The sequence below is a fragment of the Oreochromis aureus genome, linkage group 7 (genome assembly GCF_013358895.1).
Source record: "Oreochromis aureus strain Israel breed Guangdong linkage group 7, ZZ_aureus, whole genome shotgun sequence".
NCBI classification, from domain to species: Eukaryota; Metazoa; Chordata; class Actinopteri; order Cichliformes; family Cichlidae; genus Oreochromis; species Oreochromis aureus.
Window position 1 is genome coordinate 20,197,882 of NC_052948.1, and position 19,577 is coordinate 20,217,458.

Here is a 19,577-nt window from a genome sequence, read left to right on the forward strand (position 1 = left end):
AAAGCTTTTGCCAGGGGGCCAGGTAGGGCATTAACAGAGAAAGGTGGACACAAAGATATACTTTTCTTTCTTACTCTCATACAGGGAGTGCAGAATTATTAGGCAAGTTGTATTTTTGAGGAATAATTTTATTATTGAACAACAACCATGTTCTCAATGAACCCAAAAACACATTAATATCAAAGCTGAATGTTTTCGGAAGTAGTTTTTAGTTTGTGTTTAGTTTTAGCTATTTTAGGGGATATCTGTGTGTGCAGGTGACTATTACTGTGCATAATTATTAGGCAACTTAACAAAAACAAATATATACCCATTTCAATTATTTATTTTTACCAGTGAAACCAATATAACATCTCCACATTCACAAATATACATTTCTGACATTCAAAACAAAACAAAAACAAATCAGCGACCAATATAGCCACCTTTCTTTGCAAGGACGCTCAAAAGCCTGCCATCCATGGATTCTGTCAGTGTTTTGATCTGTTCACCATCAACATTGCATGCAGCAGCAACCACAGCCTCCCAGACACTGTTCAGAGAGGTGTACTGTTTTCCCTCCTTGTAAATCTCACATTTGATGATGGACCACAGGTTCTCAATGGGGTTCAGATCAGGTGAACAAGGAGGCCATGTCATTAGTTTTTCCTTCTTTTATACCCTTTCTTGTCAGCCACGCTGTGGAGTACTTGGACGCTGCGTGTGATGGAGCATTGTCCTGCATGAAAATCATGTTTTTCTTGAAGGATGCAGACTTCTTCCTGTACCACTGCTTGAAGAAGGTGTCTTCCAGAAACTGGCAGTAGGACTGGGAGTTGAGCTTGACTCCATCCTCAACCCGAAAAAGGCCCCACAAGCTCATCTTTGATGATACCAGCCCAAACCAGTACTCCACCTCCACCTTGCTGGCGTCTGAGTCGGACTGGAGCTCTCTGCCCTTACCAATCCAGCCACGGGCCCATCCATCTGGCCCATCAAGACTCACTCTCATTTCATCAGTCCATAAAACCTTAGAAAAATCAGTCTTGAGATATTTCTTGGCCCAGTCTTGACGTTTCAGCTTGTGTGTCTTGTTCAGTGGTGGTCGTCTTTCAGCCTTTCTTACCTTGGCCGTGTCTCTGAGTATTGCACACCTTGTGCTTTTGGGCACTCCAGTGATGTTGCAGCTCTGAAATATGGCCAAACTGGTGGCAAGTGGCATCTTGGCAGCTGCACGCTTGACTTTTCTCAGTTCATGGGCAGTTATTTTGCGCCTTGGTTTTTTTCCACACGCTTCTTGCGACCCTGTTGACTATTTTGAATGAAACGCTTGATTGTTCGATGATCACGCGCTCAGAAGCTTTGCAATTTTAAGACTGCTGCATCCTCTGCAAGATATCTCACTATTTTTGACTTTTCTGAGCCTGTCAAGTCCTTCTTTTGACCCATTTTGCCAAAGGAAAGGAAGTTGCCTAATAATTATGCACACCTGATATAGGGTGTTGATGTCATTAGACCACACCCCTTCTCATTACAGAGATGCACATCACCTAATATGCTTAATTGGTAGTAGGCTTTCGAGCCTATACAGCTTGGAGTAAGACAACATGCATGAAGAGGATGATGTGGACAAAATACTCATTTGCCTAATAATTCTGCACTCCCTGTAAACACCAAGCTCCTTTTTTGTGTAGCTGACAGCTGGTAACTGTGCAGGGGCGGATCTAGCAAAGCTTTTGCCAGGGGGCCAGGTAGGGCATTAACAGAGAAAGGTGGACATAAAGATATACTTTTCTTTCTTACTCTCATATAAAATATTTAGCTTTTATTAAATAGTTATCTGAATCTCACAACCAAAGTTTGTATAATAATACACAAGATTGGCTGTAGACCATTGTTCATAATTCAGAACACTGTGTAGAAATAACAAAAACAAAAAGTGAATGCATGTGTGAAAAGTGGTCTATAATGTAATGCTTCAAAGCGTGTTCATGCAAACATTGTCGGGTCTGCCGTGGTACAATGGGACTTCTGCTCATGAACCTGTGTGCACAGCGTCTGCAAATCGGCGCTGTACTGAAGTAACTTCATCTTTACACAAAACTGTAAGCTGTCATCTGTGAAGCGTGAGCGGTGTTTGTTTCTTTTACCATAGTTCATGGTGGAGAATGGCTGCTCTTCTGAGTTTTTCTGTCTGTAGCCGTATGAATGGCAACTACAGTGATTAGCAGCGCATAGGCACACATAAAATTTCTTCTGAAATTTTCGCTTTCTAGTTATTCTTATTATTATTATTATTATTTTCCTTTTTCCGCCTGAAATTTTGCAGTGTATCTCGACCCGCAGTTTTTGGACAAGCTTCATATATGTTACCTCATTTTGTGCGGCTGGATCTGGAATGGTGTGCTATGACTTTTGGTGTTTATGAATATTATAGTTTTTAAATATTAATATTTTAGTGAAAATTTTCCGCGCTCCTCTGCCAAACAGTTTTGACAATAGGGGTACATATGTTACATCATTTTTGTGCGGCTGGAGCTGGGCTAGTATGGTGTGACTTTTGGTGTTTATAACTTTTATAGTTTTTGAAATATTTAGATTTTAGTGCAAATTTAGGCCAATTTCTAGGCTCCTGAGAAAGATTCTGCTTTTGGCACCATAGAAACAGACTTCATTTGTGGTGTCTTGGCTCTCTCTAGTGGTATACCGGGAGTAGTACAGCCGAAAAGATTTTATCCTTGTGTTGAAAACTACATATCCCACAATTCATAGCACGCCTCTACAGAGTGAACAATGGCGGCCACCACTTCGTTTTATATGTCTTTTATTCATGTTTCTAGGTCACAAAATAAACTTTTAAGATATTTTCAGGCGAGAATGTAGGTGTGTAAACTTCAAATATCTGCTTGTTTTATCAAGACATCCCATATTTAGCGACAGTGCTCTGACGACGTCGGTCCTGCCTGACAGCTAGCCGGCTACCTAGCTAGCTGCTGCACTTGGCTGCAAATGGATAGCGAGGGACTCTCTCTGTCGTTTCACCTCCCGGTCTCTCGCAAATGCTCGCACAGAATCGGAGTTACAGCTGGATGTGGAAAAAATAACTGAGTTGTTTGGTGGTGCTATAACGCGGAGCTACAACAGTGGGCAGCTATCCACGGTGTATGACAGAAAGGACATGCCGCGACCGCCGATCGACCGGTGTTTGCTAACGCGGAGGTCAATCGTGGATCAGGGAAAGCGAAGGCAGGAGCGTGAGGTGAACTGAATTTGAGGTAAGAGGTTATGACCTGCACTCTATTTGGGTCAGATATAAACCGAGTTTAGGTGTAGTTTATTTAGCAGCAGTTCTCTTATGTGTTGCTGATAGTCGGCTAGCTAGCTAGCGCCGCTAGCATAGTTAGCTAGCACCGCTAGCGACCCTTCGTGAAAAAGCACCCAGGCTTGGCTTATATTGAGGCGGGTGAAACTCGTGTCAGCACCGGTCGTCGCCGACAGTATGTGTTTTAGCTGGACTTATTTTTCGTTTATATGGACCGATGATTTATTTATTTATTCATTTTAGTAACGGTATAAACAGTGAAAGGTGGTGGATTGGCCAGATGTAAACTTCAAATATCTGCTCGTGTTACCAAGACATCCCATATTAGCTCTGATGTTTTCGGTGCCTGCAAAGAGCTAGACAGGTAGCTAGCTAACCCGAGCTGGCTGTCTTTTGACTCAGGGTCATAGCTGGACTTATTTTTCGTTTTTTTATGAGCCGATGAGGGTTTTTTTTTTTTAGTAACGGTACAAACAGTGAAAGGCGGTGGATTGTCCAGATGCTGGTCGATGTGGAAAAAATAACTGAGTTGTTTGGTAGTCGCTGACGCGGAGCTACAACCGAGGGCAGCTATCCACCGGTGTGTGTCAGAAAGAACATGCGGGAACGAGGCGGCGAGGGCGACCGCCGATCGACCGGTGGTAGATCGTGGATCAGGGAAACCGAAGGCAGGAGAAGCAGGCGGCTGCCGGTCGGAGCGTGAGGTGAACTGAATTTCAGGTAAGAAGTTATGACCTGCACTCTATTTGGGTCAGATATAAACCGAGTTTAGGTGTAGTTTATTTTCGTTGTGCTGACTTTTTACAATCAGTTATAATAACTCGTACTGCGTGGTAGCTAGCACGATGGAGTTTCTATACAGCTGTGTGCCCGCTAAGTTACTGATGTTGAACTTTATGACAGCCTCCCCTGTCATTCTCTCGCCTGTTCAAACTTCAGTCATGAAACTGATCAATGATCGGCTTTTCTCTCTTGTTTGTTTATCGCGCTAAACAACAGCAGCACGTTTAAGCTTGATCAGCTGTTGTTAGAATTCATTTGATTTTAATTTCTAGTATCAGCTGATGTTTGCTGGAGCCACAGCTGTAGAAGCGGCTGGTCGAAACCAGGAGATGACTTTACTGAATCATCAGAGCTGAACTGGTGATGGAGAAACAGGTTTACCTTTTTTTAGGTGACATGAATGAGTTGAAGGGAAGTTATGAACTGTTTCTGAGAGAAATAAACACCAAGCTCCTTTTTTATTTAGCTGACAGCTGGTAACTGTGCAGGGGCGGATCTAGCAAAGCTTTTGCCAGGGGCCAGGTAGGGCATTAACAGAGAAAGGTGGACACAAAGATATACTTTTCTTTCTTACTCTCATACAGGAGTGCAGAATTATTAGGCAAGTTGTATTTTTGAGGAATAATTTTATTATTGAACAACAACCATGTTCTCAATGAACCCAAAAACACATTAATATCAAAGCTGAATGTTTTCGGAAGTAGTTTTTAGTTTGTGTTTAGTTTTAGCTATTTTAGGGGATATCTGTGTGTGCAGGTGACTATTACTGTGCATAATTATTAGGCAACTTAACAAAAACAAATATATACCCATTTCAATTATTTATTTTTACCAGTGAAACCAATATAACATCTCCACATTCACAAATATACATTTCTGACATTCAAAAACAAAACCAAAACAAATCAGCAACCAATATAGCCACCTTTCTTTGCAAGGACACTCAAAAGCCTGCCATCCATGGATTCTGTCAGTGTTTTGATCTGTTCACCATCAACATTGCGTGCAGCAGCAACCACAGCCTCCCAGACACTGTTCAGAGAGGTGTATTGTTTTCCCTCCTTGTAAATCTCACATTTGATGATGGACCACAGGTTCTCAATGGGTTCAGATCAGGTGAACAAGGAGGCCATGTCATTAGTTTTTCTTCTTTATACCCTTTCTTGCCAGCCACGCTGTGGAGTACTTGGACGTGTGTGATGGAGCATTGTCCTGCATGAAAATCATGTTTTTCTTGAAGGATGCAGACTTCTTCCTGTACCACTGCTTGAAGAAGGTGTCTTCCAGAAACTGGCAGTAGGACTGGGAGTTGAGCTTGACTCCATCCTCAACCCGAAAAGGCCCCACAAGCTCATCTTTGATGATACCGCCCAAACCAGTACTCCACCTCCACCTTGCTGGCGTCTGAGTGGGACTGGAGCTCTCTGCCCTTTACCAATCCAGCCACGGGCCCATCCATCTGGCCCATCAAGACTCACTCTCATTTCATCAGTCCATAAAACCTTAGAAAAATCAGTCTTGAGATATTTCTTGGCCCAGTCTTGACGTTTCAGCTTGTGTTTCTTGTTCAGTGGTGGTGGTCTTTCAGCCTTTCTTACCTTGGCCATGTCTGTGAGTATTGCACACCTTGTGCTTTTGGGCACTCCAGTGATGTTGCAGCTCTGAAATATGGCCAAACTGGTGGCAAGTGGCATCTTGGCAGCTGCACGCTTGACTTTTCTCAGTTCACGGGCAGTTATTTTGCGCCTTGGTTTTTCCCACGCTTCTTGCGACCCTGTTGACTATTTTGAATGAAACGCTTGATTGTTCGATGATCACGCTTCAGAAGCTTTGCAATTTTAAGACTGCTGCATCCCTCTGCAAGATATCTCACTATTTTTGACTTTTCTGAGCCTGTCAAGTCCTTCTTTTGACCCATTTTGCCAAAGGAAAGGAGGTTGCCTAATAATTATGCACACCTGATATAGGGTGTTGATGTCATTAGACCATACCCCTTCTCATTACAGAGATGCACATCACCTAATATGCTTAATTGGTAGTAGGCTTTCGAGCCTATACAGCTTGGAGTAAGACAACATGCATGAAGAGGATGATGTGGACAAAATACTCATTTGCCTAATAATTCTGCACTCCCTGTATAAAATATTTAGCTTTTATTAAATAGTTATCTGAATCTTACAACCAAAGTTTGTATAATAATACACAAGATTGGCTGTAGACCATTGTTCATCATTCAGAACACTGTGTAAAAATAACAAAAACAAAAAGTGAATGCAAAAGTGCATAAATATTTATTTTACGTGTTTGATATGTGTGGCGGGCGTGGTCTGCAGTGCCGCTGCAGGGGAGGTGGACCCACGGGTGTAAAGTCTGTGCTCTCTTGGCTGTTTTTTGGGTGTGTGTTGGGCTATGAGTTGAAAAGCTACAGCTGCCTGTGTGGGTACACCAACCATGTGTGAAAAGTGGTCCATAACGTAATGCTTCAAAGCGTGTTCATGCAAACATTGTCGGGTCTGCCGTGGTACAATGGGACTTCTGCTCATGAACCTGTGTGCACAGCGTCTGCAAATCGGCGCTGTAATGGAAGTAACTTCATCTTTACACAAAACTGTAAGCTGTCATCTGTGAAGCGTGAGCGGTGTTTGTTTTTACCATAGTTCATGGTGGAGAATGGCTGCTCTTCTGAGTTTTGCTCTCTGTAGCTGTATGAATGGCAACTACAGTGATTAGCAGCGGCATAGGCACACATAAAATTTCTTCTGAAATTTTCGCTTTCTAGTTATTATTATTATTATTATTCTCCAGTTTCCGCCTGAAATTTTGCAGCGAATCTCGCCCCGCAGTTTTGAGACAAGCTTCATATATGTTACCTCATTTTGTGCGGCCGGATCTGGAATGGTGTGCTATGACTTTTGGTCTTTATGAATTTTATAGTTTTTAAATATTAATATTTTAGTGAAAATTTTCCCGCGCTCCTCTGCCGAACAGTTTTGACATTAGGGTTACATATGTTAGATCATTTTGTGCGGCTGGAGCTGGACTATTATGTCATGACTTTTGGTGTTCATAACTTTTATAGTTTTTTAAATATTAATATTTTAGTGCAAATTTAGGCCAATTCATCTTTTGGCGCCAAATAAACAGACTTCATTTGTGGTGTGTTGGCTCTCTCTAGTGGTATGCGGGAGTGGTACAGCCTGTCTACCCTTATTTGGATTACCGTAATGATGACAATTTCAACGGTGCGCACAGCGTCGCTGCTTTCAGGAGCCATTGGAATTTTTAAGGTTGCGCAAATCATTCAAAAGTTACGGTAATGCTTGGTGGAAAACTCAATATCCCACAATTCATAGCACGCCTCTACAGAGTGAACAATGGCGGCCACCACTTCGTTTTATATGTCTTTTATTCGTGTTTCTAGGTCACAAAATAAGCTTTTAAGATATTTTCAGGCGAGAATGTAGGTGTGTAAACTTCAAATATCTGCTTGTTTTATCAAGACATCCCATATTTAGCGACAGTGCTCTGACTACGTCGGTCCTGCCTGACAGCTAGCCGGCTACCTAGCTAGCTGCCGCACTTGGCTGCAAATGGATAGCGAGGGACTCTCTGTCGCTTCACCTCCCGGTCTCGCAAATGCTCGCATAGAATCAGAGGTACAGCTGGATGTGGAAAAATAACTGAGTTGTTTGGTGGTGGAGCTACAACAGAGGGCAGCTACCCACGGTGTGTGACAGAAAGGACATGCCGCCAACGAGACATATGAGGCCGGGCAGGCGATTGCTAACGCGGTGGTCAATCATGGATCAGGAAAGCGAAGGCAGGAGCGTGAGGTGAACTGAATTTCAGGTAAGAAGTTATGAACTGCACTCTATTTGGGTCAGATATAAACCGAGTTTAGGTGTAGTTTATTTAGCAGCAGTTCTCTTATGTGTTGCTGATAGTCGGTTAGCTAGCTAGCGCCGCTAGCATAGTTAGCTCGCGCCGCTAGCAACCCTTCGTGAAAAAGCACCCAGGCTTGGCTTATATTGAGGCGGGTGAAACTCGTGTCAGCACCGGTCGCTCTCTATTTGGGTCAGATATAAACCGAGTTTTGGTGTAGTTTATTTAGCAGCAGTTCTCTTATGTGTTGCTGATAGTCGGCTAGCTAGCTAGCGCCGCTAGCATAGTTAGCTCGCGCCGCTAGCAACCCTTTGTGAAAAAGCACCCAGGCTTGGCTTATATTGAGGCGGGTGAAACTCGTGTCAGCACCGGTCGCTCTCTATTTGGGTCAGATATAAACCGAGTTTAGGTGTAATTTATTTTCGTTGACCTTTACAATCGTAATGCCACGGGAGTTTATATACAGCTGTGTGCGCACTAAGTTACTGACGTTGGACTTTATTTTATTCATTAGGGTTAGTTCATAGAGTTGCCGTGCCGCATAAACGGAATCATCCCACATTCAGAGAAAACATTATGATTTATTCTGTCGTTACTGAAGCCTCCCTGTCATTCTCTCGCGTGTTGAAACGTCAATCATGAAACTGATCAATGATCGGCTGTTCGCTCTTATTTATCGCGCTAAACAACAGCAGCACGTTTAAGCTTGATCAGCTGTTGTTAGAATTCTTTTGATTTTAATTTCTAGTATCAGCTGATGTTTGCTGGAGCATGAAGATGAAATCAGGAGATGTCCTCACTGAATCATCAGAGCTGAACTGGTGATGGAGAAACAGGTTTACACTTTAGGTGACATGAATGAGTTGAAGGAAGTTATGAGTTGTTTCTGAGAGACAAAGACCAAGCTCCTTTTTGTGTAGCTGACAGCTGGTAACTGTGCAGGGGCGGATCTAGCAAAGCTTTTGGGGGAGCTAGGGCATTAACAGAGAAAGGTGGACACAAAGGTATACTTTTCTTTCTTACTCTCATATAAAATATTTAGCTTTTATTAAATAGTTATCTGAATCTCACAACCAAAGTTTGTATAATAATACACAGGATTGGCTGTAGACCATTGTTCATAATTCAGAACACTGTGTAAAAATAACAAAAAACAAAAAGTGAATGCATGTGTGAAAAGTGGTCTATAATGTAATGCTTCAAAGTGTGTTCATGCAAACATTGTCGGGTCTGCCGTGGTACAATGGGACTTCTGCTCATGAACCTGTGTGCACAGCGTCTGCAAATCGGCGCTGTACAAAGTAACTTCATCTTTACACAAAACTGTAAGCTGTCATCTGTGAAGCGTGAGCGGTGTTTGTTTTTACCATAGTTCATGGTGGAGAATGGCTGCTCTTCTGAGTTTTGCTCTCTGTAGCCGTATGAATGGCAAACTACAGTGATTAGCAGCGGCATAGGCACACATAAAATTTCTTCTGAAATTTTCGCTTTCTAGTTCTCTCACTCTTCTCTCTCCCCAGGACACAGCTGCTCTAGGTTAGCCTCGTTTACCCAGTCAGCAATCACCTCTCTGAGGTTATATAAGCTGGGGATGAACTGGATGTAGGAGGGTGGCTTTCTCTGGTGTCTCCACTTTGAGTGCGAGGTGTGTGATTGTCCTGCCTATGGTGTGGAGTGGTAAGAACAGTGGGGAGAGTAGCTGCTTCACGTGAGTAGTGTTGGCTTGTGGGCCTCGGCAGCAGTAAAGCTCGCTGCTACTAGTGACAGGGTGAGCTTGTGGGCCCCTGGAAGTGCCTCCTCGTGGTGTGGAGTTTTTGTTTGGTTGTTGTGTTCTTTGTTGTTGCAACCTTTTTTTTCCTTTTTCCAAGTGTTATTGGTAAAACGGCGTTGCCGGCTCTTTATGTTAAGATTATCTATAATAAAGACTATTTTATTTACTAAAAACACCTGTCTGTTCTTCTTTCAGTCTGTTCTGGACCCATTTGTTACTGGTCCCCTCACTCGCATGCCTAGACCCCTTCGGGGGGACGTAACAAATGACATTCTTGTTGCTACTGATCGTGGTAAATATGCTGTGCTTGTGTTATTGGACATGACAGCTGCATTTGACACAGTGGACCATGACCTGCTGATCTCCCGCTTACACCACTGTGTGGGAATTTCTGATTTGGCATTGTCATAGATAAAATCATATCTTTCTGAAAGGAGTTTTTGTGTTAAGCTGGGGCTGGCCGCTTCCTCTGTGGCCCCTCTGCTTTGGGGTGTGCCCCAGGGATCTATCCTTGGGCCATTATTTGCAATTTTTCGTAAACATGGAGTGTCATTTCATTTGTATGCCAACGACTGTCAGCTTTATTTACCTTTTAGTCATTTGGATACCTCCCCATGTCAATCACTGCTTGACTGTCTTAGCGATATTAAATCATGGATGGCAAATAATTTTCTGAATTTTAATGATCGCAAAACGGAAGCAATTTTATATGGCCCGCATCGCTCTACTGATTCTCCAAATGTTGATTTTGGTGATTTGACCTCCCATCTGAAAAGTTCAATCACTAATCTTGGTGTTAAACTTGATTCCGCGCTTACTTTTGAAGGTCATGTAAATGGGGTGGTAAAATCAGCTTTTTAATCACCTCAGACGCCTATCGAAGGTTAAGCCTTTCCTTTCCAAACCCAATTTTGAAACTCTTATTCATGCTTTTATCACCTCACGTCTGGACTATTGTAATTCCCTTTTAATAGGGGTTGGGTTGGGCACTTTGTCACGCCTGCAGTTAGTGCAAAATGCGGCGGCACGATTTTTAACCGGTAGCAGGAAATTCGATCACATCACTCCGGTTCTGGCTTCCTTGCATCGGCTTCCCATTGAATTTAGGGTTCATTTTAAAGTCCTTTTATTGGTTTTTAAATCTTTAAATGGTCTGGCTCCTGTCTACTTATCTGATTTGCTGAAGCCACATGTTCCTCCTCGCTCGCTCCGTTCAGCTGAGCAGCTGTTGCTGTCGGTCCCTAAGTCGCGGCTGAAATGCAGAGGAGACCGAACGGAATAACCTTCCCCTCCAAATTAGACAAGCGTCATCAGTGCAGGTCTTTAAGTCCAGATTGAAAACCTATTTTTATTCCCTGGCTTTTAACTCTGTAGGAAACTGACACCTTTCTTATTTATTTTATTGTATTTTTTTTTTTAATGATTTTATGGTATTTTTAATTTGGTAGTTGTTTTGATCTGTGTTGTTCAGCACTTTGGTCTGCCTGGTGTGTTCTTAAAGTGCTATACAAATAAACGATGATGATGATGATGATGATAATTGGGGGCTCGTCCATTCCTTTTTTTTTTCGTCTCGTTTGGGTTGACTTGGAGCGTGGGCTCACTCGTTCTTTGTTCGTTGCCATCGTCATTGTCGCGGTTAAGTTAACAGTGACCTTTGTTGGCTCTGTTTTTCTGTTTTTTTTCTTGTGTGGATGGGTGTGTTAGTATGGAATTTAAATTGGAGGATTTCACTTTAAGTCCAACTGAGGAAAAGTTGGACAGATGTAAAAGGGATGACCTCATTCTTATTGCCAATTTCTTTGATGTGACTGTGCCATTGAATACAAAGAAGAAGGAGCTGAAAGAGCTCCTGTGTGTTAAACTGCATGAAAGGGGGTTGTTTGGACAGCCAGCTCATGCAGAGGGAGTTGAGGCGGGAGCTGTTGCTGGTATTCCTGCCCCACTGAAAAATCTCCCTTCTCAAACTGGCCCTTCTGGGGAAGAGCTGCAGTTAACACTGCGCATAAAGGAGGTTGAGTTTAAAAAGCACCAGTTGGGGGTGGATGCCATGCACTTAAAGGTTGGGGCTCTGGAGATAGAGAGGGGAGCTGCTGTATCTGCCAATCCTCCTACAATTCGGTCATCCCCACAGTCACCATCCTTGCAGTCACCATCTCCTGAGCCACCATCGCCCAACTCAGAAGACAGCTTTGATATAAGTAGGGACATCAAATTAGTCCCAGCTTTTAGAGAGTCTGAGGTAGATTCGTATTTCAGTGTTTGAGCGCATTGCAGGTGCACTACACTGGCCAAAGACTGTATGGTCTCTTTTACTCCAGAGCAAATTGGTGGGGAAAGCTCAGGAGGTGTGCACAGCTCTTTCATTGGAGGACAGTTTGGATTATGAAATGGTGAAAGCAGCTGTCCTACGTGCGTACGAGCTTGTACCAGAAGCTTACAGGCAAAAATTTAGAGGTCTTAGAAAAACTGCCACCCAGACTGATGTAGAGTTTGCCAGGTAAAAGAAAACTCTGTTTGATAAATGGTGTTATGCTACCAAGGTAAAAACCTTAGATGATTTGTGTGAGCTGGTGTTGTTGGAAGAGTTCAAAAGTCAATTCCCAGAAAAGGTACTAACCTACCTACCTACTTAAATGAGCAGAAGTTTACAACTCTCTCTGCTGCTGCTGTACAGGCTGATGAGTTTGCGTTGACACACAAAGGTGTGTTTTCATCTCCTGTTCACAACACACCACACTCAGTTAGCCCAAAAATCAGGTCTCCAAAGAACATCCGTCGTATCACCACCGGAGCCACTGAAAATGGAGAGTGCTACTATTGCCATGAGCAAGGACACCTTATTGCTGCCTGTCCCGTTCTTAAGAGAAAGAAACAGTCCAGGAAGGCTAAATCTCCTTCGTCCTATCAGCTTTCTGCAAACCAAACCTTATGCTTCAGAAGGAGTGACTGTACTTAAAACTGAAAAGGACAGAATAGATGACGAGTTCAAGCCATTCGTGTCAAAAGGTTTTGCTTCTTTGGTGGGAGGAGAAAAGAAAGTTGCTGTTAACATTCTGCATGACACTGGGGCAAAACAGTCGCTCATTTGTGAGGGTGTAAATTCGTTGGGCATCTTTCTTGGCCTTTAGGCAATAATACTGATGGCAAAAGATCCAAACGGGACAGGCGGGAAAAAAAAAAAAAAGATAGAGAAAAGCTTATAGAAGCCCAGGAAAATGATGAAAGCTTGTCATCCTGTTGGGCTTATGTGAAGGAAGCTAAGTGTGGGAAATCTGCATCTTACCTCATTGAGTATGGTGTGCTGATGCGCTAATGGGCTCCCAGTTCTGGCTGCACACATGAGGGAGAGCAGCAAATTGTTGTTCCGCAGTCGTTCCATTCTCAGGTCCTAAGCTTAGCACATGACCACATCATGTCCGGTCACTTGGAAATCACAAAAACATACAGCCGTGTCCTCTGTTACTTCTTTTGGCCTGGTCTCAGATCTGATGTAGTAAACTTCTGCCGCTCGTGCCATACATGTCAGCTTACAGGTAAACCAAATCAGGTGATTCCTGTTGCTCCGTTGCAACCCATTCCAGTCGTTGGAGAGCCATTCGAGGATGTTATCATTGATTGTGTCTGTCCTCTTCCAAAAACAAAATCTGGAAACCAATACCTCCTCACCATGATGTGCACTGCCACCCGCTATCCTGAGGCCATTCCGCTGCGCTCATTAAAAACCAGTGGGATTGTGAAAGCACTTGTTAAGTTCTTTTCTACCTTTGGGTTACCTAAACGCATCCAAACAGATCAAGGCACAAATTTTTTGTCTAAAATATTTGCCCAAGTCATGACAGAGGTCAGCGTTAAACATTACAGGTCAAAATGAAAACCAATTTTGATAAAAAGTCCGTACTGTGGACTTTCCAGTCAGGTGACCGTGTGTTGGTTTTCCCTTGCAGGCAAAATTTTCTGGTCCGTATGTCATTGAGCGCAAACTGAGTGAAACAGATTACGTTGTGTTAACCCCTGGCTGTAAGAAGAAAAGTCGCGTCTGTCATATCAACATACTAAAAGAGTACGTTGATCGTGAATGCTCTGGTTTGTCGCCTGCTGTTTCACCTGCTGCTTCACTATCCGTCTCTCAACCCTTGTTTAATCCCTGCGATGATGGGTTGGATGACAGGCACAGCTCTGTTTCTCTGTCTGAGGAATTTTGAAATCTTGGCCAACTTGGATACCTATTTGGCCCATCTGTCTGATCCTACCAAATCTGATGTCCGTGAGCTCATTAAAAATTACCCAACTCTTTTCAGTGATATCCCCACTCAAACAGACATGCTGAGCCACGATATTGTGGGTGATCACAAGCCCATAAAGCAACATGCATATAGATTAAATCCCACAAAGTGTGCCATAATGCAGCAAGAAGTCCAGTATCTTCTTGACCATGGTTTTGCTCTTCCCAGCAATAGCTCTTGGAGATCCCCATCACTGCTTGTTCCAAAACCCGATCAAACCTCATGTTTCTGTAATGATTAGCGAAAAGTAAATGTTGTTACAAAACCAGACTCTTTCCCACTCTCACGCATGGATGACTTGGTCGACCGTGTCAGTTCAGCAACCTTTGTGACCAAGCTTGACCTCCTAAAGGCATACTGTCAAGTTCCGTTAACTAAACGTGCATCCGAACTCAGTGCCTTTGTTACACCTGACCATTTTTTGCAATACACCGTCATGCCATTTGGGTTAAGAAATGCCCCAGCCACATTCCAGTGACTGATGAACACTGTGTTACGTGGAGTCAGAAATTGTGAAGTGTATTTGGAGGATATAGTGGCCTATTCATCCACCTGGACTGAACACCTCAAAACCCTTAGCGAAATATTTGACCACCTGCGTGATACCCCTCTGACACTAAACTTGGCTAAATGTGAGTTTGGAAAGGCTGTTGTAACCTACCTGGGCAAGCAAGTAGGACGTGGTCGAGTCCTCCCTGTTGCTGCGAAAGTGCAGGCAATATTAGACTTCCCAGCTCCTCAAATGTGTCAAAAGCTGAATCGTTTTTTTAGGCATGGCCGGTTACTACCGTGGTTTCTGCAAAACCTTCTCTGAGATAGTAGCCCCGTTAACCAGTCTTCCCAGTCGTAAGTCACCGTTCGTGTGGTCAGAGACATGTCAGTGTGCCTTTGAAGCTCCCAAGGCTCTCCTCTGCAGTGCTCCTGTACTTACCGCCCCTGACTTTACACGTTCATTCAAGCTCGAGGTGGATGCTACCGCTTTGGGGGCTGGCGCCATGCTCCTGCAGGAGGATGAACATGGTGTTGACCATCCTGTTTCTTTTCAAAAAAATTCATAAAACACCAGCTGCATTATAGCACGATTGAAAAGGAGGCTTTAGCATTGCTGCTTGCCTAGCAGCATTTCGAAGTGTACCTTGGGTCCAATCCTCTACCAGCCATTGTATTTTCCGACCATAACCCCCTTGTGTTATTATCTCGCATGCAGAACAGCAACCAACCCCTCATGCGCTGGTCTTTACACCTCCAAGACTTTAACATTGAAATCCGTTACAAGAAGGGCTTAGATAATGTCATGGCTGATGCGCTGTCTAGATCATGAATCAAACTATGTTATGATTCACTGTTATGGATGTTTTGCACTGTGTTTTTGTCTGCCACACCAGAGGGTGGAATAGTTTGTGTCCTGTGTTATTCATGTTATGTGAGTTCCAGGTGGAGGCTGACCATTGGTGGAGGACTAGGAGAGGCCAGCTATAAATGAGGGATGGTCTGATATCGTCGTGTTGGTGTTGTTCCCAGATCATCATGAAAATGTTGTTCCAGGTTCAACATTGCAAGTGACCAATCACATTGTTGTGACGTTATTCTTTTGCGCGCCAAGCCATTCGTGCATTTATGAAATTCCAATGTTGCAAGGACAATATCAATTCTGCTTACCGTTTATTAAAGGGTTAGGGTTAGGATTAGGATTAGGGTCCGTTGATCGGCGGACAGAGGCGGTTTCTCGCAGCTTAAGTACAGTTTTTTGTTTTACGGCGGTTTTTCCCGAAGTCACAAAAGTATGACGTCACAACATTCTGATTGGTCACTTGCAATGTTGATCCTGGAACAACATTTACTATGACGATCTGGGAACAACACCAACACAACGATATCCGATCGTGCATAAATGAGAACCCTTCTGAACCGGCACGCCCCTGCCTACTTCCTGTTCCCAACGAACTGTGCATGTGGCTGCGTATGAATCTGTGTTCTGGAGTGAGAAGCTTTTGCTGTGTTGTAAATAGTTTTGTTGCAAATAGTTGTAAATACTTTTACTCGGTAGCTGTACGGGTGAGAAGCCATTTTCTTTTGGAACCTTTTCTCCTGTTTTTGGTTAGGGAGGCAGGTAAGAAACCTGTATTTTCTTTTGGGGTTTTTCCGTGTAGGTAAGCCAGTTGCATTTCATATCTAGAGAGTTTTGTTTGTTGTTTTGGCCATGCTCACCCTGACGCCCGCTACCTTTTGGGACTTAATAAACTGACTGGATGTTGTAAATTTGTGGCAGTTTTTGGTTCATCTTCCTTGAGAGCAGGGGTTGTGGGGGCATTTTCCTTTTTTTAAATTTTCCTTGTGTTGCACACCGGCTTCCCCTGGGCTGGGGTGTAACACAACCTACTAGAACTTGCTGACATGCAGTCATCTGTAGCCACAGCACAGGAGCTGCAAAGTTTGGGACTGAGGTTAACATACATCATTCCCCTTATCAAAGTTGCAGTCATGCTCATTGTGTTTGGATCAACATACAGATGTGATTCAGGCTTTTCACACATGAACTCAATAAAAATCAGCTCCCATTCAATGCACAGAACAACAAAATGGATAAATAACTTTTCCAACTAATGTAAACAGGGTAAATGTAGCCTAAATATTAACATTACTGAATGTGTATCAGGCCATGCCTGACTTACAGTTAAAATTATGTTCCATCATGGTATAATGTAATGAGTTTCTGCAGTGATGGCTTTGATATGATTGAATCATTAATGTTGTGCACATTCAGATGTCAGATATGGACAAAATGTTTTTGTTTTTAATTTTTTTTTTTTTAAATTTCTGCTACTTCAGATTCTGTTCAGTTACAACTCATTTGTTAGTTTTATGCACTTATTCGTGTGCATGCTTTCAGATGTGATCAAGTTTAAAAGTGAAACAATGAATAAATATTACTTTTCATTTTTCATTAGTTCCTTTATATTGGTTTGAAGTTTATCATTACTTGTTGCTTACAGGCTGCTTCAAATGTCTGGCCCAGGGACACTTCTAGGTTTGAAAATCTGATCCAACTAAATGTATAACTGCTGTAGTATTTTCTGGAGCTGCACACGACTGAAACGTCAGTTTATACATTTTCAGAGAAGGATAACTCACCACTCTGCCCTTTTACCCACTCATGGTATAAAAAAATCTATGTCACCAGTTGATGACATCCAGTTAATTATGATTATAATTAGTCAAAAATATGTAAAGCATAGTAAAATAGGGAGACCTTTATTGAAATGTGAAGCTTTTTAATTCTTCATTATTTGCTGACAGGATTTCTGCATCAAGTAACAAAGTCTGAAAATAAAACTTGTCAGTAAAGAAATTGAGAAGACTTCCATTTAAGACTTTTGTAAAATGGCTTTTCTTCCCCAGATGATGCTATTAAAAGTTCTAGAAGGTTGCAAAATTTATTTTAAGCAGGAAAACACAAATGGGACCAAATCACAACAGCAGGAAATGCTTAAATGTGATTAATATTGATAGTTGTAACTGTAACTGGAATAGGAAGCTGTTTGAACCCTAATTACAGTGAATGTAATAATGAAAATCAGGAACCCAATGGCAGCTATGATTGTGGCAGCAATGTTGAGATTGCGAGCAGTGGAGCCATAACGCCGTGCACCGTCCACATCTCCAACCACCTTCCTGTCTCTGGCCTGCAAGAATGAAAATATACTTTTCTCAACTTTGAAAAATGGATTCAAGCACATCTTCAATTCCACAGAAACTCAAAACGTCAGATGTCATGTATAATCCTCTAATAGTCACTGAAAATAACAAGATTCTGGTTTGTGAGCACTGATTTTTTTTATTTTGCAAAATGTAAAAGAGGGAAGCTTATATTGTTTGAAGTTACCACAAATCTGCTGTTTTGTGTTTATGGTTTATTTAGTCCTTTACTGTCTCAGTCTGATATTTTCTGTATTGCTTTCACTACTTTTAATAAGCCTTTAATTTTAGTAACATTTCAGTAAAAGTTGAATTTCAGTTTTCCTTTATTGAAGTTGAGCTGGTTAATTTTATGAAGCCAGAATATTACACTCCTTTTGCTGTTCTTTTATTGCATTTTATTACAATTTTTCTATCTCAATCTCACTTCATTCATTTTATCTTCCTGTGTTATGTCCTGTATCATTTTCAATGTTTTACATAATGTTCTATTAAATTTTATTTCAATTTTTTTGTTTCATATTATGTATACAAAATAAAAACGTATTGATACTCTTATTTCATTTAATTGAACTCCTTTCTTTTATGTAGTTTTAAACTTTTTAATCATGTTGCATGTTATTTTATTGAAAAAAATCTATATTTGTTTTTGTTTATATATTCTTTTATTCTTGGTTGTCTTTAATTTTCTGGCTTCTGTATCAAATCCATTTCCCAAAATGTTGGATAACTTTATCTTCTCTTATCACGTAGAGCAAACACATAAAAATGCTATTTCTAAGAAATGAAAATGTGTCACAATAAACTCACCTTGATGGAATAAATGAGAGCTGCAAGTCCAAGGCAAAAAGGGTTTGCGTAGACAAAGGAAAAGAGCGACCAGATGATATGGTCTTTGGGGGACTCGGTGATGACTGGTTGCCCTGCAGTGATGTTCACAGCAGTGTGCTGGACCACTCCAGGCTGGCCAGGGAATCCACCATAATTCACGCCCTGCAATTGCACAACGTCAGTCGTGTAACCTTGAGGATGCATCGCTCAAACTGTTCTCAGCTCAGCTGCAATGTGGAGAGGAGAAAGGTGTGAACAAGAACAACAGAGCCACTATCAGTTGTGGCTTTTAAAGGTTTTTTTTTCCGGGGGGGGGGAACAGGAAGCCCATGAAAACCTGACCCACAATAGTTTGATTCATCACTACAAAATAAATATTAACGTGTAAAGAAAGCACTGCCAGTCACTAAACCTCTTCTACTAACAGCCATGACAGTTGACTTTGTGTTCCTGAGATAGTGAAACATAATGACTTTAGTAATCACCTAATTGTTGCTGAAGATATTCCGAACTGCTGAAATGTCTTCATTTCTCCTTGGTGGATAAGTTAAAAATCTGAAAGGGTTCAGGGTCAGTTCCAATAAACTCAGTCATGACTTTGATAAAAGTTTAATATAATTGATTTTCATTGGACAACTTTTAACTGGAAATGAGATGACTATGTTTGTAAATTGCTCTATTTTATACAGAGTCAAGCCCAAATCATTCAAAAATATCAAGAATGTGCAAACATTTCTTGTAAATAAACAAAGATAATATGCATTCATCAACAAGCCATCGTGTGGGGTAGTTAACATGTCTGACAAAGTGAAGTAGGCTAAAAGATCTCATAATGATGAGAGCCATTATCCACAAGTGGAGAAATCTTGAAACAGCAGTGAATCTTCCCAGGACTCCAAGAGTGCATCAACAACTGATCCAAATAATAAAAAAAAAAAGAACTCAGAATAGTTTTTGGTAACTATTGTCCTTGATGTAAATATGTAAAAAAAAAAAAATGTGTGTCCTGTGCCCTGTTTGTTTGTAT

At 41.9% G+C, this 19,577-nt stretch overlaps 1 protein-coding gene across 1 annotated transcript; it reads right to left on the reverse strand.

Annotated features, from left to right (window-relative positions):
• Positions 1-17,259: 17,259 nt before the first annotated feature.
• LOC116331593 (dispanin subfamily A member 2b-like) lies at positions 17,260-18,852 on the reverse strand. Its single transcript, XM_031754324.2, has 2 exons — positions 18,530-18,852; positions 17,260-17,706 (listed from the first exon to the last, which is right to left on the reverse strand). The coding sequence occupies exons 1-2, from the start codon at positions 18,752-18,754 to the stop codon at positions 17,521-17,523; spliced, it is 411 nt and encodes a 136-aa protein (XP_031610184.2). The 5' UTR covers positions 18,755-18,852; the 3' UTR covers positions 17,260-17,520.
• Positions 18,853-19,577: the final 725 nt, after the last annotated feature.

Bases quoted from the DNA above. Each gene is read 5' to 3' on its own strand.
- LOC116331593 (XM_031754324.2), bottom strand. From the start codon at position 18,754: ATGCATCCTCAAGGTTACACGACTGACGTTGTGCAATTGCAGGGCGTG. The intron at 17,707-18,529 runs GTGAGTTTATTG...TCATTCTTGCAG, and splicing joins CTCTCATTTATTCCATCAAG to GCCAGAGACAGGAAGGTGGT.